Source organism: Pieris napi, chromosome 1 (assembly GCF_905475465.1).
Source record: "Pieris napi chromosome 1, ilPieNapi1.2, whole genome shotgun sequence".
Lineage (NCBI taxonomy): Eukaryota > Metazoa > Arthropoda > Insecta > Lepidoptera > Pieridae > Pieris > Pieris napi.
Window position 1 is genome coordinate 6,614,139 of NC_062234.1, and position 24,024 is coordinate 6,638,162.

Sequence of the window (24,024 nt, forward strand, 5' to 3'; positions counted from 1 at the left end):
TCAGCAGTTGTCAGCAAGAGAATTATAAATAAAGAGTCTAGAGATGTTCTAAAAAAAATTGTGTTCGCTTACATCGATTTCTTGTTACAATTATATTAATTTAAATAATTCTTACCTTTTCTGTGATGTGGAATCGTTGTTGGTTGTAGTCAAGCTACTTAATGCATCTAAATCATAAACCACTTCATTCATATACGATTCGGGGTTTATCGCTCTATCAACGCATGAAAGTAGTTTATTCCTTGAAATAAATTTCAAAATTAATTGTTTCATATCGAATAATAACTTTTATAAGACTATTGGTCTAAGATCCCGATATACAACGACCTTCACCGAGATGCTTATTTAATAAAACGTATTTTATATTTAATTTAATATGTCAATAAATATAATAATCCATATGGGTTGCCTAGCAAATTTCAGTCCAGAGTATTTTAATTAATATTATAAAAAAAAAATTTTTTTTAACATTTCACCGGTATGATTATTAGATAAATTCTATACCAATCGAAAGTATGAAGCCCATAGAATATGCAAACGTTAGGTTGTTTTTAATCAATTAATTATTTATGTGTATATTTTTTATGTGACACTAAAGTATATATACATCTTTAGTAAAAAAGAAAGTTATAGTGATACATATATAATACTACCCTGATTAAAAATATTGATTGAAAAAAATTTACTACATGCAAATTAATAATAATAAATATTTTTATTTTAAATATTAATTAAACATACTTAGTTGCGCACAGTTCCACGTAAATCTTGTTGGATATTTAAAAAAAAAAGATGATAACGGAGTTGGCCTTTTGGCTTGAGCGTGTGACTCTCAACCCTGAGGTCGGGAATTCGAAACTTTTTTATATGTACACAAATAACATTCGCTCATATAGTTTTAAAGAGAGATTCTAACAATATTTCAACTCTAAAATATTCCTAGTTTTCTGTAAATATTGCAACGGATTTTTTTCCGGCACAAATTTACCTGCAAGCAGTTCTTTCCATTTTGTTCAATGGCTCCGGTTGGTTATATCCCTGTCCACCCATCATATCGGGATACGCGACCTTCACAAACGGAATGATACTCTTCACGCGGGACGCTATTGTACAATATACTGACGGAAATGACGTATACCTAGATATATCTTTGTGGATTTTTAATGAGGAACACGATGTTGTTGCTGAAACAAATACATATATTTTTCATTATTGACAAAGAACTCCTTGAAGAATTATTATGACTGTTGCATAAATGTTGATATTCGTGGTAAATATTTAAACTTTAATCTCAAGGTTTTGGGCATGACGGTATTCGCGTATTCCAATTTCAGATAAGATATCTTAAATCCTCTTATTTAAAACGATCTTTATGAATATTAGAGCAGTGGCTTAGCGGCTTTAACGTTCGTCTGCCATTCCTGAGGTCGTAGGTTCGAACCCCGGCTGTGCACGAATGTACTGTCGGTCTATTGTCTATGTACGTATTTAACACTACGTCGTAAGGAAGCCGGCATGCCTTAGATACCAAAGCCGACAGCGTATCACAGGCACAGAAGGCTTGAAGGCTGATTCACCTATTTGTCTATTAGAAAAGACTTAACGGTCACGAAACAGATTGTAGTTTAAAAGATTGAGCGCCACTGGTTTTTTTTTAATTTAAGGAAGGACATAGATAAGTTTCGATTTGAAAATAATAATAAAACATAATTAAAATTATATTGAAACTGATTCCCTCACTAGGACATTCCTGTTGTGGGTAACCACACTCTTCCCAGATACAAAGAAGAAATATTAATTAGTTAAACATAATTCACAGAAAAGTTGAAACCAAAATTTGCTAAAAAGAATAATAAATGTTAAAATCTAATAATTTTGCGATAGTAAAGTAAAGTAATAAACATGAAAACGATAATTTTAAAGTTTCAAATTTTCATACATTTTGTGTTATCAACACAATTTTTCTTGCTTCCACTGAGTTCCACGCGTAAAGGTCACGTTTTCGAAACAAGACCTATTTATTAATTTGATTTTTCGTGTGCTAAGTATAAATCTTGAACTGACTTACATGAGCTCTCATGTATCCGATGATAACCTGGCAGCATAGGTGTATGTGAGGAGCCCATCATATCGTATTCCACATTCCCTAAATTCGTCGTAAATGATAAATTTAATGAAGAAGGAACATTTTTATTGGCAGCTTGTGTCACCAGAAAGTCTTCTAGTATTGATCCTCGTGAATTCGAGCGACTCTTTACTAGTTTCACTTGTCTATTATAGGAACCAAATTCTTTGAAAAATATAAAGTATCTGGAACAATTTTTTTTACATGTAGCTAATAATGAACTAGTATAAGAATTTCACATCGCAAAGTAGCAACTGATATTTGGATTAGAAGGGATTTGACGTGCTCGCTAAAACTGTTGGTAAAACCTCAAATAATATCATCAATTGATGCACAAATATATATGCCCACAGGCAGTTCAGAGATCAAATTGCATTGATATTTTCATGTATGTAGCTTTACAAGATTAGCACAAGAGATATTATTTCTCACTTTTTTAAGTCTTCTAAGTCTCTCTCATTGGGGTTAATCCACATCGCAGTTTGCAAACTATCCGCACTTTTAATTTGATTTTTAGCATCTTCATTTTCTCCTTTGACTTCGTTTTCATCATATTCAACATCAGGAAACTCGTCAATACCTTCTATATCTATGTCAGGGCCATCTTCATCTAAATCTGAATTTATTGTCTTAGAATCTGAGTATGCCGCTTCTTCTTCATCATCATGACATGGCCATGAAGTGTTCGTTCCTGGAAGTGTTTTGTTCAAAAGTATAAATCGCCTTTCATAAAAACTAAATTCTTACCATGCCGTTTTAACTAAAGTATGATTTTTATCACAACGTAAATACAATTTCAGCCTTGCGATTCTGTAACTCACTACTAATCCACGATAAGGTAGGAGCTTGTAGTTTATTGTTTATCTGAATGCCAAATCATAAAATGACTGCTTCACGTCTGATTTGAGAGCGACCGCCGATACGAAAACCGCTGCGTGAGTTCGAAAAGTGAGTTACAGAATCGCAAGGCAGAACGAAATAATGCTTTAGATAAGAGTGCAATTATACTGATTTAATTTTCATGAATTTTCATGAATGTTTTTGCTAAATATTGGAAGAAGAATGTTTGATAACCTTTAAGAACGAAATAGGTATTTGTAAATAATATTTAATAGACAGACCTTAGTTATGAGATATAATAGTGTCCATTTTACTAAAATTCACCAGAAAATATCGCCGACATATAAATTTCAACAAAACCAGAACGTAAACATAAACAAGTTGACTATAAAATACCTTACTGATATAATAAAAGATATGAAAATATATTACCTAATATAGATCTAGCAGAACATATACCTTTTAGAATAGGAGTGAGGTTGAAGGTAGCTGGACTCGTAATAGGAACTGGAAGCGCTTGATGTCTAAGACAAAGCGTAATGACGGAACAAACTCTCGCTAAGAGTCCATCAAATTCTGGCTCATCTGGACATTGGGAGCAAAACCTGTGTAGGGTTTGTACATGTTTCTTGGTACAAAGGGATCTGCGACCCGCTTCTGTAATTTCACATTCACCTATGTGAAGCTCATTTAATTATTTATCACGTCCGCAGCTGGAACTAAATACTAGTAGATTTTATGAAAAGACCTTGCGCTCGAGTCACAAATAACCCTAAATCATTTACCTCAGTAAAAATATTATGTGTTTTCTTTCTTTCGTTGGACTTTTGTTAATCGAACTCTTTTTTTTAAATCACTAATGACAATGATTGGCATTGGGAATATTAAAGCTCCCATGCATTATCTAAAGTGTATTCTGTAGAAAACCAATTCTTAGTTTATGTATGTTTCTCTAATATGAATCAGTGACAAATTTTTCATTTATTATGTATTTACTACCTACGTACATGGACAAGACAGTGTTGGCCTAATAGGTTAAACGACTGAACCCAGAGGTCATGCGTTCGAATCACGTCTTTGCACTAATCGATTTTGCTATACACTACTATATTTTGATGCAAGTAAAAATCGTGAGGAAACTTGTCATAAGGCTGATCACTTACTTGTCTATAACCACTGAATTATTATTATTCATAGGTAGACAACATCTGAATGCTTTGCCTTTAGCCGTATAAAACATGACCAGGTATACTTAAACATCTCAATGATTCTACCAAACCTTTGCCATAATTATTATACCCAATGCATGTATTTTTTTATGTAGTGTAATAGTGTTGTGATGTAAGTGTCTATTATCATAATGCCATACGTACTGATATTACACAAGTGCTGTAGTGTTTGCAGTATATGTGCACAGATCTTAAGCCTCATGCGTCCCTCGTAGCGATCCCAACGATCGAAGACACGGAGAAGCACGCTACACAGACCTGTCTTCACGATCTGCATGCAGCATACCTCTGTATGAGTTACCTTTGTGTAACTTAACTGGTACAAGTATGGTTCTTATATCATCAATTACTTGTGATGTACTAAACTAATACATGCCTTTGCATTAATAATTCCACAGCATTCAATCAAAATATTGATGCAATAGATCAAAAATAGCACCATTCTCTAATTCAAAACTGATAAACCGTCATTGGTGCAAAAATTGTCTCAAAAACTCTTATAATCAATTTTATCAAAAAATTATTTGATAACAGATAATAATAATCAATAAACATTGGGCGTACATTTTCCCGCTTTACGCTATTTAAAAAAAATTAGTGAAGCAATGTCCCAAACGATAATTCTAAATAATACAAGGCGTTGGTTAGTAAATCTAGTTATCACTTAACTGTTTTTACTGAAGTAATCAATAGCGTCTAGACACAGGCGCAGTCTGGCGGTCGGTATGAAGCCGAGACTAACAAGCACCCGCTCATATGTCGTGATCGCGCCGTCGCGAATTAAAATAGATGTTGTTACAGCTGTAATGTACCAAAATCATTTTAATGTCCAAACAGTTTATTCAAGTGTACTAATGTTGCAGGAATACTCTGTAAAAACGATTTATATATTTAGTTGAAAGTATAGAATTTACACTCTCTAAAAAAGGGATTCCACTAATTGTGACGTCACGAAACACTATTAAATCCATAGCGCTAATGTCGGAAACGTGTAAATACGCGGTAAGAAGACTTAGTGCGAACTACGACTCTCGTAAGTCAAAATCCAATACAGTCGACTCTCGATAATTTGAAACTCAAGGGACCAGAGATAAATTTCAAATTATCAAGAGTTCAAAATAACAAGTGTTTGAATAACCACGACTGAAGGAAATAAGAATTTGTTAAAAATTTGTTACTTATTATTTCTATATTCTTATTATGTATTAACAAATATTATAACAATTAACATTTATGTAAACAATTGACAAGTCTGTGCATGTATGTAAACAAACGACAGGTATGTGCATGATAAACGCTTGAAATTATAGAGAGTAGGGAAGACCGGATTTCAAATTATCGCATGTTGGCGAGCAAGATAATACTTTTTCAACTTCAAATTACCGAAGGGACCAATTATCATAGATTTTATTCAATTTACCGAGTATTTTTCAAGGGACCGGAAAAAAAATTCAAATCATCGAGAGATTCAAATTAACGAGTGTCAATTTATCGAGAGTCGACTGTACATTTTTGCTGTCGGTCAGACTTATGGAAAAGTCGACTCGTTTCTAAATTTAACCTCAATATTGGAATCGCTATATAAGTTACAGAGTAACCCTGCACATATATGCAAGAATGTTTAAAATGTCCATAAAATAAAACAGGCAAGACAAGACCATAATTCACGTGGAGTCGGTGTAAAAAGACAAGTTATCTACTTAAATCTCGTTAAAAACAATATTAATTAGGCAGCTACAAGTAATTCTTGTTTGCGTTTTTTCAATATTTATGCTTGAATATTTACTTACGATTTTTTGCGAGTTGTTTCATAATAACAAGGAGAGGAAATATCAGTTTATTGTCAGTGAAATGTCCTTTTAAAATAAGATGCATAGTTCTGACGCAGCCTAACATCCTCACTTTCATTGCGAATTTTGTATCTGAAAAATTAATTACTGAATTATTTCAAAATGGTTCATATCATAATCGGGATCGGGATCTCTATAATATGTCGGAATGGGTTAATTAAAAAACATGTGCATTCCACATAATTTAATGACCGTCGCTGTTCATACTAAGGATTTTAAGTACCTATAAATTGTCGCGAAGGTTGAATATGGAAGAAATTAAAATGACTAGGTGCTCTCTAATAGTCTAATAGTAATGAGACTGAATTTCATATAACCTCGGCTACTGAGAGGAGCTAGAATCCATACGAGATCTTGTATTACTAGCTCTGTACCAGCATGTCGCTCACGCTTATCATGCACGGCCGATATAACTCTTCTAATAATTGTTTGTGTTCCCTTCATCGATATAAAATCCTGTGCGCACTGAAGCCGCAGCGCATTGTTGGCTGAAATAAGTACAATCTATTATTAATCGCCCATACCTTTCGGGGACAGTGCTGCAAGGATCCAGACCAAGTCGTGCAGCATCAGTTCCGTGCCGACATTCCCATCGCGTTTCCCATGCGTCGTAATTATTGTACGAAGCATGACCTGTGTCCCGTTTAGTGATATTAAATGTTGACAACATTGCTGCCTTGCAATGTTATTGGCTGAAATATTAGACATTATTCACTGAATCAAGTCTCCGTAACATCCTGTTAATAACGATAAGTAGTGTCTATACGACGTTTCGTAATGTTACACAAACAAAATGTCATGCCGTAAAAGCTATTCAAATGTTACAATTAACAAGGTTTCGGATTAAGTAGTCCAATGTCAGGTTTAAATGTGTTCGTGCCAAAATGTCAGTAGGCGGAATAACAATTGGACAGACGGTATTAGTTAATTGATGACTGTGTTAGTAAATAACTAAGTAAGTAGGAGTTTTATATTTTAAAGCTATTATTAAGTCGTGCAAAAGCCCAATTGGGTGCCCAAATGCAAACGACATACCCTTTTTACTAAGTGGCGGGACGTTTTCTTTTCCTGTCTTTTTACATTCTCTCTTCTTTGAACCTGATGTATCATTGGTAACTAGTTTGCCAAAGAACAATTGCGTCAGTAAATATTCTGTAGATAATAATTGGAGTCGAAACAATTACAGTACCCACCTGAACATTTCTTTCCCTTTCCTTGCTTCAAACATAATGCTTCTCTCAGTATCGAAGTTATGTAAGTTGATGTAGCCATATCCCTAGAAGTCTGAAATGAAAATCATTTGTAAAATATAGCTCTCAAAACAAGCAGAGCTATCGATAATTACTAGATGATTTTATGGGTGTCTATGGGCTGCGTAGACTGCCCTTTTTGGTCGTCCCGCAAGCTCGTTTGCCCCCCTATTATATAAAAAAAAATATGTGTGCGTGCACTAGGTACACACGCAAGAAGTGAAACTACTTTATGACCTTATTTTTCCAAAATTAATCTACTATATGCAACTTTACAGAAATTGGTTAAATAAAGTTAAATTAGATAAAGTTTAACAAAAGGCTTTTATTATCATAGACATGAATACAAATACAATTATTTCATTTTAACTTATTCCTGTACTACTATGTAGTACTAAGATTATTACAGAATTTCATTAATTGTAATAGAATTATTAGTATTACTATCATTGTTATCGTTATTATATATTTTTGTTACTAATGGCTTCGAATTTCTTCGGATCAACCGTGGAAGGGACAAGAAAAAGATGACAAATGTGTGCAAATTTTTTTCCAACGCCGATAAAGAAGTTTGACTTCAAAAAGCAACATGGCCCGTAACCTGCTACAAAATTTCTCCCATACGTCGATAAAGAAGTTTCACCTCAAAAGATGGCGCGTAACGGAAAAATGTGACGCGTAACGCAAAAATGTTACACTAAATTTTTTCCAACCCCGATAAAGAAGTTTCACTTCAAAAAAAAAATGGGGTAGATATAATAACATATATACCTCCAAAATTGATAATAGCATTTGTATGGCTCCCGTCTGCTTGTTCCATAATTTTTCGAGAGTACATTGTCGGACATGTTTATCTGAAATTTCAATAAAATACATCCGTAATACACAAATGTTGCGATTACATTTAACCAATTTATATTTCCGCAAAATTCTTTGTTTTAAATCAACTGGAGTGCCATGAAGGTCTACAAGTGATATTTAAAGTTATTTTAATGTATCCATAAATATCGTTCTCGTGTGTTGCAGATTTCCTTAAGTTAATGGGTATTGATGTCTTTAGCACTAAAAGCAAATTGCTTGTTAAATTTGGTCAATTATCCGTGAAATTTAACACTGAACAATTAAATATTTTGGCAGCTTCTCGGTTGAAATTAAAATACACTTATTAATTCAAACACATACATAATCTTGGGTTCATCATATAATTGTCGACGTCATTTCCTAATAAGGTTAAAGTATAGTTTTGAATTTACGATGTAATAATTATAGAATATACAACAAAATGAATTATTACTAATGTTACAACAATGACAGTTTGTTCTAAAGTGGTTGGACGATGGCCAACTCGGCACGCGCGAAGCCACATAATACTACGTCCCTATTAAACATTAACTGTCCGTTATATACAGAGAATGAAACCATTCCGTATGCATACCACGGTTTATGATTAAAATACACGCAAAAATAAGATTTATTTCAAGTGGCTCAAACTACAGTATTTCCAACACGAAAGATGAGTTATAGACAATCATATTAATATTAATCAATTACATTCAGTTCCATTTAATGTGAATTGTGTTCATATATTTCAAAAGCTCCATTTCAACACACGTATATTTTGGCCAGTATAACGTTGTAATATTATACAGTTGATGAATGAGTGCCACCGGTCAATCGTAAGTTCGTGACTTTTCCGTTTCGAGTCGCGTCATTAAAGCGACGAGTTGGCAACAACAGTCATGTAAATACGCCCTGTTTCCAGCTGACCGATAAATAAGATTATCATGAAAAGATTGGCACTATGTTTCCATTACGATGTTTATGTTTCATATGATCATACAATCATGACAGGCAATGATGGCATGTTTTAGCGCGGTGAGTTACTATTTTTAAAGTCGAATGAATTTAACACTTTAAATTAATATAATAATTTATGTACACGAAATACGCATTTCAATTCGAAAATCGATCGAAGTTACAACTGAATATATGAGTTATACCAAATCTCTCTTATCTTTTCTTACAATAGTCAAAACTGAAGTCATTTTAGTAACTCGACGTTAGTAAGTTTCTCGTTGACCACAATTCCTGAGTATAAGGGTGAGGACAAACGAGCGTAATTTTGTGAGTCGTGAGTCGCAAAATTTCGTTCGCAGAAATTCTGCCTGGCAGAAATTCTGTTGGGATGCCAGACGAGCGCATTTTATTCAGTTACTATCGAACGTTTATAGCGGATGTTTGTGTCGTGCAATGGAACCGTTAAAAATTTTGTATATTTACGAAGCAATATTTAGAAGACGAAAGAAGTAGATAATGCCAGAAAAAGATGCTGGGTAAATCCGCTTAATAGAGAAAGACTGATGCTCGGCCCACGCTGGCCCCCTCGCCCCCCGCAAACTCAATTCGGTCCGGATAAAGGATGATTCACGGTACACCGTGTCGCGACCGGGCCGGGCCTCGGCCGGGACACGTCCACCGTGCGCCGGCCGGGACAGTGGTTCATGTTACACCGGGCTGTTTGGGTGTACGCACGTACGTGTTTGGACGACTATATCTGTTTTTGTCAAAAAAAAAAACAAAATAAAATTTAACCTCACTAAGATTTGACGTTGACTGCTCTGCGGGTGCCCGGGCGCCTACGTTCATGTTACGACGTGCCGGGGCCGGACCGTGCCGGAGCCGGGAAACAATACCCACCGACATTACAACGCCGTGCCCCGGCCGTGCCCCGGCCGTGCCCCGGCCGTGCCCCGGCCGAGCCATGGTCAGGCATGAATTACTTCATACAAAAGTATATCATTAATGTTAGACCGTGCCCCGGCCGGGGCACGGCCCGGTCGAGACACGGTGTAGCGTGAATCAGCCTTAATGCGGTGTGAGTCAGCAGACAACTCATTTTTTTTTTGTCAAAACAGGACTTTTGTATGAAACCGAATGCAACAGAAATTACGCGACCGAAATTCTGCGACTCACAACTCAAAAATTTACGTTCGTTTGGTTTCAGCCTAAAACGTCGAGTAATGTAAATAATGCAATAAATTTGCGTTAACCGTTAAAGTTTTATTTTAATTTCTCACCAAAAACAATATTATTATTACATTCATGTGCATTTAGTGAAACCAAGCCTTTGTTTTGGAGACTGTAGAGCAAGTAACATAAAATGATAATTTATTTCTCCTATTTAACAAACCAGTATTGACATCTCTGTTTGATTAACATAAGTTGTATCAAAATATATTGCTAACATAAATACAGCCTGATTAGCGAGTCTTTATTTATTGTGTAAAAATCAACGCAAAACCGTCAAACTTTCAATGAATACCAGCAAATTTTTTACGAAGGACAAATTTACTCAGCATTATATATACGAAATTTACAATTCATTAATTTAGGAACTAATCTTAAAGCAATCTTTAGGTATTTCGCGTCACCAGGTTTATATCACGGTACTGTCACAAATAGATCTCTCATACTATAAACAAAATTTATTTTTATCTAATGACACACCTAAATCATTAAGTAGATAGCAGTTGTTATTTAACTTACTAGAACCCTGCCTAAAATTCTTAAACTATTAATAAAAATCGATTTTAAAACTGTTTCATTTCGATTGTAACCCTTAGCAATTTATTTCTGAATTGGGGCGATAACCCCCTGGTAGTACTAGGTCCCATTGTAATATCTTCAAACTAATGAAGGAATTCCGGTCGCATTTTGAATGGGTGGTAACGCTTGGAGAGGGCACGAACACCAGGCCACCAATTGCACCAGTCTATCAATACCCAACACGCGATCACAAGGTAATTTATTTTTGAAACTAAAGGAAATTTAAAACAGAAATCCAAAAATATAAATTTTTCAGTAGTTTTTTCGATTTTCTCTTTTAGATAAGAATGTCGGTTATGATTGAAAAGATAAGAATATAAGGGTTCATACTCCGGAAACTACTTAGTGTAGTATATTAAAGCAAGCGTACTATACGTATACACCTTACGTTATATATTTGGTTGTAAAATGTTCTTTATTTAGATTAAATCCGACATTTTTTATCTAAGTAGAAGTTAAGGAACTTTTACTTGTCAAATAAGTAAATGGATCAGTAGTTAAACATATAAAAAAAGGGTGCGTGTACTAATTATGTACGCGCGTAAGAAGTTATACTTCTTTGGCATTATTAAAAAATAGTTTTTGATTGCATGCAAATAATTAATTACAATTAAATAATCAAAGACTGGAAAAGGAGTCATTATAGTCAAAAAAGTTCAGTTTACATTTGAAAAATTAAATAAATAAATATTTATTATTATTCTCTTACATTAAATGTAACATAAATACTATTATTATTCGAATGTTGTTTTTAAATTATGTCCAATGCCATAGCATCTTCCGTGGGCAACTTCATTCTGTTAATTTTGTGTCACGGTGCGCGCGCATCGTAAAATTTCACTCTCATCAATTTTTCATAACGCGCCTAAAGAAGTATTACGTCGAAAAGTTTGCGTGAAAACCGAAAAACAAACATTTTGCGGTATAAGGGTTGGAAGTACGAAACCACAAAAAATAATTCTTTTGCCAAAAATGTGCTGATGAAGTTATTCCGAAAAAGATTCGTAACACTCACGAAACTTCACACATTTTATATCAGATAGTCACGCAATTCGTTGGATTCTCCATTGTATCTTAACGTAAATGAACAGGTTTCTTCAGTTTTTACAATAAACGTATTCTATGGCAATCGGTAGATATATAAATAGCGTTTGGCTATAAGCCAGACATGAGTTTTATGATTTTACATTAAAACGTTTTATAGAAGACTTGTTTAACCCTGGAAAGATAGTCTGCGTAAAATTTACGCATGCGTTTTCGAATAATTGCTCTATCTTTCTAATTAGCGCGAATCCATAGCTGTGCGTTTAGGACATCTCATTCGTGGTTGGGAGCTGCCGCGTGACGTAAGTGTCAATAAGGTAAGTGCCACCGATTTTGAAATATAACGACCGCGTGAGTCAAAATTACGCATGATTATCTTTATCGTGACTTTTATGATTTTGGCTTATATGACAGTTTTAGTACTGTTTTAATACTTTATATTATAACTAATATTATAATTTCATTTTTAAAGATATTGAGGCAAATATATATCACAATGGGGAGTATCAATTGAAACCAACACGAAATCCTGACCGCTCTTATGCAAAGTGATGACGAGCTTCCGTGTGAGGACACCGACGGTGAAGTAGCGGACCACGTTTAAAGTTTTCTTTTTTTTAAGTAAAAATAAAGGAGTTTAAAAAATTATCTGCAGTATTCATTATTCTAATATATGTGTATATATAATAACATACAGTTCATTAAAATAAACTATTAAACCTAGACCACTACAACACACACAACTAATTCAAATTCTTGCGTAAATTTTACGCATGATTATCTTTTCCGTATTACAAAATATGATTATCTTTCTAGGGTTAATTTGACGAGTTTATGTAATAATAATAATAATAAAACTATATTCACGACAGAAATATGATTGTGACAAAATGTATCTAACGCTAGTCCTCACATTACAATTATTCCGTGGTACATTAGTAGCTCAGTAACTCAATGATTTGAGTACTCATCCTGTCTCTTTTCATCACAGCGTAAACACTATTTGACAGAAAGAGACGGAAGAGTACTTAAGTTAAAAAGTGCAATTACACTGAATTATTATTTATGAATAGAGTTGGTCCTTATCACTAATGTAATGTAATTACTTAAAGTCTCTGAAAGCCACCACAGGTTATCACCATGGGGCACGAGACAGACACATTTCTGTGTTTTTATTGAAAAAGCAAGTATGTTTACCTATCGACTAATAATATTGGTTGTTTGTAAAGTAGGTTTACGATCGAGATGTTTACGTGATAACGTCTTATTGGTGATATAAGTTTTTGGGAAGTAAGGAATTAATGAAGATAACAATTTTTTCAAATTTTAAATTACATCTATCGTTTTATTCACACTTTAGATGATAAATTTCGGGTGTAAAATGACAAGTTTACTTATTCGACTATCATATACATCTTTCTTCATACATTCACGGACTGACTGGCAGCGCTCGAGATGAGACGGGAGATCGGTCCGTCTCTCTCTCGTTATACCTGCGATCGCGCTCGTGAGGTTTTGGTGTGACACAAGTTTCTGAACATGTCATCCGACTAAAACGATTTTAAAGACGTTATCACGTCAAAAATAATTATTGTTTCGCCAAGCATCGAACCAGAACTTTATGTGTGTTAAAAAGGTATTTATTATTGCTACATCATTGGTCTAATACAATTTATATAGATCATATTCAGTAATCCAGTTAATGTTACGTTGCATAAAGGTTGACGCTATTAATAAGATTTCAAAGTAGTTTCGCGGTTTAACAACTTCCGTTCTTAGTGATATGAAAATTTCCTATTTATACACCTTATTACAAATTAATTATGACGTATGTTTTTTTTATTATAGCTTAATATATTATAAATAAACTAAAAGTACAGAAAACACCAAAAAACACTAATAGTTGAATAGGGCCAAACTTAACATTTGTTAAAGGATGCAATTTTATTTATGGGATATGTAGGGGCAATACAAGTTTAAACCCAAGTTTGTGGATTTGGCAGCCTTGTCCCCCGGCCGCCATCTTGGAAAAAGGGGTGAAAACACGTTTTTGGCTATATCTCCTAAACTATCCATCGTACAAAAAATGTGTGAAGACATATTTTGTAGCAAATCTCTGCTTACAAATATGCCTGTGTGACTTTTTATCATAAAGCCAAAATTCAAAAGTTATAAGTAAAAAAGTGAAGAAAGGGTATAAGGGTTTAACCTTGGTGCCTGTACACCACAGTACACATTTTGAATACCTTATAAACTAAAGAGTTAAAAAAAATTCATACACAAACAGAGAGAGAAAAAAATTAAACGTTTCCTATATGTTCCGTATACCTTATTCAACATCTATCTTAAGTTTATGAAGCCAAGCAAGCACATCCCAAGTTGGCTAAAATTACCTTTAAAGAGGTACCCTTGTAATTTTCGAGTGTTATTTTAAGATTTGAGGGTAAACAATTAACAAGTCTACGGTACAATATAATAGACAACAGTCTCAGATATCGAATTGTTTGAATTCTGTACAAAGAAAAAAAATCCTTTGTGTGTACCCATTTGGGATTCGCACAAGGGTTTACAATCAACAACTTAGGATGTATTTAACAATAAATTATTAAGTTCAATAATAGAGAAACTATACGACTTCCATTATTAATTGAAGTCTTGAGTACAAAATCTATTTAGTTTCAGCTGTTCGGTTGTGTCGAGGTCACTCTATTGTAATCTAAATGGACGATGCTTCTAGATTCACGTAAATTCACATTTCTACGTCACGCAATGTCGTTAATCCAATGCAAGCGCTAATTATAATTATTTTTTGTTCAAGCTCAGTCTATATCGGTTTTCACATCTTCATAAAACAATTTTATTACTTGATAAATTTTCTGTGCGACTGAACCGATAATGAAATAAAATTTGTGTAGATTCGAGAATGGTTTAGGTTTACAATTAAATGTTTTTTTAGACGTGTGTCGGGTCATCAGTATATTATGATTTTACAAATGCGCTGACTAAAGCATTGATGATATATTTTTATTCGCATAGATATCTTTTATTAAGCCCATTACACCCTCTCACACCATGGCTGTGCAACGAACGTGTCACGCACGAAAAAACAGGATATGATTTGGTAGTTGTCTTGTTTCAAACTTATGTGCCGCAACAACCCTTTATGGTTCTTAGCCTGCATTGTATGCGTTTTTTCGATCATTTTCATTTTACCAAGTTGGTGATCAGTCTTTTGGGTGTGTCACGATGTTTTTTGTCACCGTACGAGTGTGTTACATGCGCACATAGAAAATCCATTGGTACACAGCAGCAGATATAACCCACGACCTTGAGAATCGAACACTGAAACCCCTCGAACAACTAGGCTAACAAGACCAGCCACTGCTTGAACTTGCTTTCCTACTTGTCTATACAAAAAATATTCTTTTGTCTATCACGGTTCTAGCACGACTATGGTAAGACTCGGTGTACATGTGGTCTATAAAACATAAGCTAAAAAACTATTTAAAATCAACAAATTAAATTATACCGTGAGACGTTAGTCTGGAATTAATCCTGGCTGTGATAGCCCTGGCTACCTCTGTTGAGTCTGGGGCTCGCTGCTGATGCAGACGCAGCCGCTCGAACAAGCAGTCCGACGTCGCCTCGTCAGCCATACGATATGCTGTAAAATATATAACAATTACAATTATTTCCTAAAAAAATTAATTGCTTCATCCATTGCTGATACTTAGATCAGTAGCCATGGCCTTTGAGATTGAGACCGAATATATAAAAAGAATAGAAGGAGAGATGTAGGCACTATAAGTAATTATTTAGTTCGTGTGATTACATGATGATCTTCATAGATTTCATATATTATGTATGAAATTTTACACCTTAAGCGCCCTAATTTTTTATACCTATCGCCTTGGACATGCTACTTAAGGATTTTGTATGTTATTATTCATTGGTTTACGGTTTATCTGAAATTCAATATTTATTCTGTGTTATCTAATGTACATATAGATTAAGTTTGTATACAGGTTGCAATTTAGTGCAGCACCTGTATTGATAAAAACGTGTGAAGGTGATTTCAAATAAACGCAATGCCACAGTCGCAGAGTTCACAAGTCAATAAACTTGCACGTTAAGGCATTTTTCAAAATACACAAATAAAATCAGGGATTAATCAGTTTTATATATGGGTCGTTTAGTCACTATCGTATTAAAAAAATTAAAGCTGGAAGTTGCACGTTTAGTAAATTTCGCGAAATATTTTGGGTGTAGGTATAATCTTATAAGCACTAAATTAATATATGGTATAGTTCTACTAGCTACTAAGCGGTTAATGATTTCGGATGTTATACTAAAAATTTGCTGTGTCATGAGTATGTGCATGTATCAAAAAAAGATCAAACGTCAGTAATGAAGTTTAACATTGCGAGACGTACGTTTGTGAGTGCGTAGCGTTGTTGTCCTGGTCACTGTAATGATTTATTGTAAATAAACAATGTATTGTGTATGGGGCCGTAACAACATCGCCCCTCGGCGTCTGGCGGCCGACTGTCACTGAAATTTCAAACTGCTGAATCGCGGGGGCGGGCGACGGACATCGACGCCAAACACTCGTGAAAATAATTAAAACTAACTGCATACTGTAGGTCTACTCTGGGTTTGATAAAGTATTCATCGCTTTCGTACAATCCAGTATACTTAATACTTATCCAACATTTGTATAAGAAATCTTAAGTGTGCGCATAACTATCTGAAGCACTCTAAGATTTTTATAAAAATATTGAAACTGACGTATTTTACGTTACCGTTACTTTGTCAAACTCATGGTTAAACTATAGACGATAACTATAGATCTTAAAATTGTTCAACCAGATTAAAAGTGTTTACTTACGTTTTTTCTTAGTTTTTTTTACTTCTTGCGTTTGTGCCGATGAATCGGTTGATGAAATCAAGTCCTGAAAAATTGTAACACACATTTAATATGACTTTGATTCGAGCAATAATTTGTGATTCTCCTATTTATGAAATGAAATGAGCCAACACTCCCGTTATAAAAATTCCGACTCAACTATGTGTCTTCCCAGTTCCCTATCATTTTCCCGCGCTTTGTAATGTTCATTCGGTAATGTCAGTTGCCAATTTTACTGACGGCTGGACAACATACTAATGTGCGTGGTAAATGAAAATGTTAAAATAATAGTTTAAGTTTATGAAATTGAAGTTTTCCATACATACACAAAATAGTAATTCTTCCTATTAAGAAACTGTAGTATAATAAAACCGATATCTTTATAGATTTTGGGAGACTTTGTAACAGAAACTTAACTGATATATTTATATATTCAAAAAAATATTAACTTACAAGTATGGATTATAAAATTCTAATTAATCTAACAAGCATAGCGTAGCATAGAATATTTTTGATATATTCATTTAAATTAATATCTTATAACCCTATACTGTACATTAATCGCTTTGGGGCTTTTGTAACTTCTCAAAATTTTAGGTGAAGATTTTGACACAACAAAGTTATTATTCTGATCACCATAAAGGCACATATGATAAATTAAAATTTACCTGACATGTCGTATTCATTACTAAATACGATTTATTGAGTATTCCTGTTATCTAACTTCCCGTAAAACATTCATTTCCGTTTAATAGTTTTGGAATTTCATATTATAACCTGTACCTTAAATGTCATTGCAAAACATTGACATTTCTTTTTTTTCTTAAATTTATATTTGCCAGGATTAATTGATTCATTTTATATAGATGTGTTTGATTATCAAATTTTCAAAAAAACGAGCGATGTATTTATTTCTTGTTATAGAGCGCAGAGTTGTACTATAAAGCTTTTTTTAAAAAATATAAAAAAAATAGTAAAAATTTCAATATAAAAAAACAATTGAATTTGCAATATCAATTTATTCAAATAATTTTAGCTTTATTACTTGATGACTTAGATAAATGTTACATGATACATTATCATTGTGTTTATATTATTTAAAGGTAGCTCTCAATAACAAGTTTCAGAGATAAATGTCAAATACCTACTTTGATCACTTGCTATACTTGTTCACAATTAACTAATGCAACAGAAAGTCGATAGTAAATGTCAAGAAGCTTGCCTCGAGGGATATACTGGGTACTTTTATTAGTACGTATGCAGTAAAAATAAATTGTAAATTGGAATTACTATCTGTTGAACAATTAGCTCTTGTGTCGTAAAATAATGTATGCCTTTTTTAAACTATAACGTCTTACCGGTTAAGATTCTAAACCTTCGAGGAATTTTCTATGAACGGATGTACATATCTTTTGTTCACTAAATTTCTGACTTAATTAAATATGTAAATAAAAAAGAGTGTGTGTACTTATGTACACGCGTTAGAATGTATACTTCTTTGGCGTTTGGAAAAAAAATAACTAAATGCAGTAGTGACTAACGATAAATATTAAAATTAATCAATAAAATTATTAATAGTAAATAACCAATTATTATTTGTCACCGTCGTATATAAAATTGATTTAATACAACAACAACAATACCAAAATAATATTTATTTATTCACACTGTTTAATTGTACTGTTGCGAAACACGTGTTCTAAATATAAAAATACTAGAATATACAACTTGAACATAGTTATTATCGATTTTCATGCCACCTAGAACTAACTTCATTCTGTTAAATTTGTGTAACGGTGCGCGCATCGGAAAATTTCACTCTCATCAATTTTTCATAACGCGCCTAAAGAAGTATAACTTCATAAATCGATTGTGAAGTTTTAGTTTATGAATCTAACAGTATTATGATAATTAATCTTCACTGCTAATCAAACGACTACAAAATAAGAATTCTATAAAATAACATATTACAACGTAAAATATAAACATACAATATAATTCTAAACAGTAAACAATTATGATTTATTGTTTTATAAAATGGTGCGTTTATAAAATAGCATTGCCAGTTATGTTAAGACTAGTATATTCTGAATACAAGTTGTGTAAAATGATACAGCTAGTATTATTTTCATTTATCACATTTTACTGTTACCACACTGTGGCCGCCTTCGCCTTGGGATCTACAAACGTAAAGGTCAGCACTCTTAAATTGATCTTATACTTAATATTGATATCATCTCGAGTTACACAATGAGATCAAACATCGTAATACTTTTATAAATTTATTTCCTTAATCAGTATGTATTGAGTTTGTCATTTTAGACTAAACACTTAATCTGATATAGAACTGTGCTCTTGACTTTTACTTAGACATTAAGCCCTGCAGTATACTTATCAATATAAGAAATACAGGATTATATATCTATAATTCAATACAAGACACAATATCTGGATAAGTATTTTTGAAGTGAAACTTCTTTATCGGGGTTGGAAAAAAATTTAGTGTAACATTTTTTCGTTACGCGTCACATTTTTCCGTTACGCGCCATCTTTTGAAGTGAAACTTCTTTATCGACGTATGGGAGAAATTTTGTAGCAGGTTACGCGCCATGTTGCTTTTTGAAGTCAAACTTCTTTATCGGCGTTGGAAAAAAATTTACACACATTTGTCACATTTTTCGGTTACGCGCCATCTTTTTGTTGTCCCTACCACGGTTGATTCGAAGAGATTCGAAGCCATTAGTAACAAAAATATATAATAACGATAACAATGATAGAAATACTAATAATTCTATTACAATTAATGAAATTCTGTAATAATCTTAGTACTACATAGTAGTACAGTAATAAGTTAAAATGAAATAATTGTATTTGTATTCATGTCTATGATAATAAAAGCCTTTTGTTAAACTTTATCTAATTTAACTTTATTTAACCAATTTCTGTAAAGTTGCATATAGTAGATCATTTTTCGAAAAATAAGGTCATAAAGAAGTTTCACTTCTTACGTGTGTACACCTAGTACACGCACACATTTTTTATTTTATACTTCACTTCCAAGAGATCCGATTGAGAATGTGGTACACAGATATTGTGGTTTTGACAGAATTAATAAATACATGATTATAAATACAGATTTGATATCTAAGTATATGATTTGTTTCAGGAATGGAATGAGTCAATCAAGAACCATTCTACTTTGACATCCCTTGATGTTACAAATAAACAAAACTTAACTTACGGACGTCTCATTCGTGTTAGAAGAGATGCAGATGATGGCTCAAGTAAGAAAATCTGTACTTCCGTACAAAATCTCTTAATAGTGTTTAAATTTCCTACTTATAAGACCGTTTCTTTGCTTTGAGTCGCGTAAGGATGGAGTTTTTTTGTAGCCTGTTTGTAGTAGAATGACGTATAATATTGTTATAGAATATTTATCCCTAGATATTGTCCCCGATATTTGATTCGCCTATAAGTTTAAAATCTAAGCAAGAAGCTACTTGTTTTAAACCCAAAAAAAATACGGACTATTATATACAACTCTTTAGTAAAATCAAATCTTGAATATTTAATTGAAATATGGGGATCAGCCGCGAAAACTAATCTAAATAAATTACAAAGGACCCAAAACAAAATTATAAAAGTTTTATTTCATTATAATCACCTAACTCCAACTAAAACATTATATTATGAAAAAACAAAAATACTAAATATTAGACAACTATATATATACTACAATTGCATCCTAGTAAAGAAAATTATAACAAATTCCATCCAATCGAATATAAAATTACATAAAAAAACAATTACACACCACTTGAGGAAAAAAAATAAACTTCAACTTATAACACCGCGGACTAATTACGGAAAAACATCGATATTATTTGAAGGAGCACAGTTGTTCAACAATTTACCCGAGGAATTAAAACAGTACGATAATATGAATGTCTTCAAAAGAAATCTAAAAGATTATTTGTCATCAGTGTTATGTTTCCAACGCTCTAGAGGCTACTAATATTATATAATTTAGAAATAAGTACTATATCTCATTGTAAGCGAACTAATTAAGTTCTTATGAGAAATAAAGTTCTTTAAACCTATTACAACTACAATAAATCAATTAAAAGCAACACGAAATTCTTATACATTCTAACTCCGCAAACAGACCATAAATATTCTTGAATACACTACGACTACACTACACAGAGAACAGTACAACTTAATAAAAAATTGTTTCAGGTAAATTTACCCAAGCTGCCCAAATGGATCAGCTGAAAGTTCTTCGTTTGTACTTACAACATTTTAAGAATTTGTGGGACACCGCATATATCGGCGGAGCGCATCCTTTCCACCCAAACGTTCCTAAAGCTATTGTTCTGCTTTGGAAGACTAAAATAGTAGAGTTCTTCTTCCCAGCTGTAGGAGAAGATGCCGTAAAAGGAAAATAAATAGACTTTAAATAGCCTAAATAAATAAATATAAAATTATTATAGAAATTCATGTTTTTGTTCTAAAAATCGCGAATTTATTTAGTTAACGACACTAGTTAAATTAAACCAATTTTCGTCAGTGTATATGTGTCTAATTGATGGTGTTTGTAGCATCACATGAAATAAAGTAAGTATAAACTTATTTCAAGAGTAATTATTAGGTGACTGAACCAGTAAAGCTACTACGAGTATTTTATACATTACTAGAAATGAAAAATTGCATATTGCACCATAAACTATTGCATTTAAATTATTTATAATTAGGTGTATTATAAATTAAAAGGATTAAAGTATTTTAAAAAATCATTCAAATATGTTTTTTTCTTATAATGATACTTTTGTAATAAACAGTTTTTGTCAAATAAAATAAAAAGTATTAATGGCTCACATAATTCTCACGAAAGTTTATTTTAGAATTACAATTATTTCATTAGATTTTGTGAAGTTAATTATTTCTTTTGTAACATATATTACAATTATATCATCCTAATATTGTATTCAACTGCAAAAATAAATTTTCTTAACCTGTAATAATAAGAGTCAACAGTCAATTTATATAGGCCAACAATTTATTTTGTTTTTGTTGTTAATCTTGATACGTGCAGCGAAGGTGATGCAAGATGCAAGTATATTGAATACAAATAATTGTGAAGACATATCTAGATATTTTAATTCTTCGTTTCGGGTGGGTGTTGGCGAGTATATAAGCACAATCGTTAATACCAGTACATACATCTCCAAGTGCCTCAGAGATGAAGGTACGAATATTTTTCTAAAAGCTACTTGCTCCGTTTACTTTTATGGAACTTGACTAGTTATAAATAGAGTGGATTGAAACAGGTTTTTAAGGATAGTTTTTATAACGTTAAGAATATCTTTATTTAAAGTGTGAGTGCAATTAAAATATGGTATACTGGGTCTTAGTATGACAATTCCAAGCTTATAAAAAAGTGCGAAATATTTACAATTTTATTTGTTCATTAATGTGTTTTGCGGCTGATCTCTCTATATATAAAGAGATCTTTTTTTTCCTTTATGGCTCTGGCACGGTTTGTGCATTAGCCAGCATCAAGTATAAGATTTTTATAATTCGCACTTGTAATTTTTGCCATCCTCGCCGTATTGCTACGTTCTTAACCTTCACAGTCTCCTTTCTTAGGTAGCATACTCACTGCTTGCCTTAGAAATTCGACCGTGCTCTCCATGTACGGTTTAAGCACTCGCCCGGTACCGCACAACGCTCCCAAAGGCCGAGAACAAATTTAAATTAAATTAAAACTTGCCCTCGAACCGAGAATCGAACCTGGTACCCCTCACCTAGCTGCCACTTAATAAGACCGCTAGGCTATGGGGCCCTTAAAGAGATGTTAATTGTTTTGTTATGTTTTACATTACTTAGGGAGTTGTGCTACTGCTTTGGGCTATGTTATGCTGCGTCAGCGGCGGAGGAGTGTTGTGGCCAGGGGCGATTCCACTACCTGCTTCGTTCAGATCAATTATACCACCTCAAGTCAAAGGATTCGCATATTCAACAAGCCAATACATTAATGCGGTATGAAATATTGATTTTGAGAATTTTCAGAAGTTAATAGAAATATGGGATTTTATTCGAATGTTACAATCATTTCGTGTAATCCTTATTAATGTAATTTGAACCCTTATTCTAATTGCATTTATATTTTTTTAGGTGCAACCGTCATATTCAATCGGATATCAAACGCAAGTTGGATATCAACCGCAAGTTGGATATCAAATACCTCAGCTTGGAGTATACCCTACGTATCCCGGAATAAATTTCCAACCCATTTTAGCGCCCCAGTACTATCCTGGGACTAACCCACTATATCCTGGTCTAAGCCCCATAGGACCGCCTATATCTGTTGCTCCATCGCCACCACCTCAAAGCGCACCAGCACCACCATCGCAGGATGCGCCTGGAGATGAAGATACTGCAGTCGTTGACTCAGCAGAATTCCCCTCTGATCAGAGAGGACAAATACAGCCAGACCCCTCTCAAGGATTCCAAACACCTTTTAACACCGGATCCTATGATTCCAAAAACATGCCTGCATTCCCTCAAATTCAAAGGCCAGAGGCTCCAAAACCCCCACCAATTCCTCAACCGCCTCAAATACCAGGAGTTCCTGCAATTCCCCAACCACCGCCAATACCACAAGGTCCTCAAACGCCAGACATTCCCCAGATACCACAAATTCCGCAAATACCGCAAATACCTCAGTATCCAGGGTCTGGCAGTGGAATTTTCCAATATCCACAATTCTCTCAGCCGCAGCTGTTTCAACCTAACCCATCATATCCCCAAGTACCTCCACAGAGTCAACCTTCGGAATCCCAGTTCAGTTATCCTTCACCAGCTACCGGTTCCCAGAGTCTCAGCGACGAGGATTCAATAGCCGTAGATTCAGCTTAAATGTTAAGTTATTGTGCCTTACAACGATAAACGTTGAAACATGTAATAGATTTTAGGTATTCTGGTCATACTATTGATTTAGAATTTGGTAATGCTTCTATTACAGCCGATTACAATCTATCACGAACACGTTGTTTTATGTAGGTCGAAAGTAAAATTACTTTATAGTATATAATATTTATAAAATTTTAAATATAATATGTATTTTTTCTACTTTTTTAATTCTGTAAGCAATAAAACAAAGTTTATAAAA

At 33.4% G+C, this 24,024-nt stretch overlaps 2 protein-coding genes across 6 annotated transcripts in view; one reads left to right on the forward strand and one right to left on the reverse strand.

Moving 5' to 3' along the window:
• Window positions 1-17,551, reverse strand: part of LOC125054388 (cytosolic carboxypeptidase 4-like) — a 50,154-nt gene extending 32,603 nt beyond the window's left edge. Inside the window, exons 1-15 of one of the 5 annotated variants that reach the window (XM_047656260.1) lie at window positions 17,519-17,551; window positions 16,833-16,896; window positions 15,474-15,608; window positions 8,066-8,148; window positions 7,238-7,328; window positions 7,080-7,160; window positions 6,362-6,532; window positions 5,985-6,116; window positions 4,864-4,995; window positions 4,339-4,482; window positions 3,425-3,640; window positions 2,558-2,816; window positions 2,069-2,310; window positions 989-1,184; window positions 116-241 (exon numbers count right to left, since the gene is read on the reverse strand). In XM_047656260.1, the coding sequence (XP_047512216.1) occupies window positions 116-241; window positions 989-1,184; window positions 2,069-2,310; window positions 2,558-2,816; window positions 3,425-3,640; window positions 4,339-4,482; window positions 4,864-4,995; window positions 5,985-6,116; window positions 6,362-6,532; window positions 7,080-7,160; window positions 7,238-7,328; window positions 8,066-8,148; window positions 15,474-15,608; window positions 16,833-16,896; window positions 17,519-17,536 (2,090 nt within the window). In that variant the 5' untranslated portion in view covers window positions 17,537-17,551. Of the gene's footprint in view, window positions 1-115; window positions 242-988; window positions 1,185-2,068; window positions 2,311-2,557; window positions 2,817-3,424; window positions 3,641-4,338; window positions 4,483-4,863; window positions 4,996-5,984; window positions 6,117-6,361; window positions 6,533-6,568; window positions 6,737-7,079; window positions 7,161-7,237; window positions 7,329-8,065; window positions 8,149-15,473; window positions 15,609-16,832; window positions 16,933-17,518 lie in introns of those variants that run through there. The other 4 variants (XM_047656267.1, XM_047656276.1, XM_047656252.1 and 1 more) reach the window with 4 other exon arrangements.
• Window positions 17,552-21,981: 4,430 nt separating this feature from the next.
• On the forward strand, window positions 21,982-23,980 carry LOC125054478 (proline-rich proteoglycan 2-like). Its single transcript, XM_047656407.1, has 3 exons — window positions 21,982-22,098; window positions 22,740-22,892; window positions 23,028-23,980. Exons 1-3 carry the CDS (start codon window positions 22,093-22,095, stop codon window positions 23,769-23,771), a joined length of 903 nt encoding a protein of 300 aa, XP_047512363.1. The 5' UTR covers window positions 21,982-22,092; the 3' UTR covers window positions 23,772-23,980.
• The last annotated feature ends 44 nt before the right edge of the window (window positions 23,981-24,024 follow it).

Excerpts from the sequence above, each read along its gene's own strand:
- LOC125054478 (XM_047656407.1), top strand. Across the intron at positions 22,893-23,027 it reads CAAGCCAATACATTAATGCG|GTGCAACCGTCATATTCAAT; the intron begins GTATGAAATATT and ends ATATTTTTTTAG.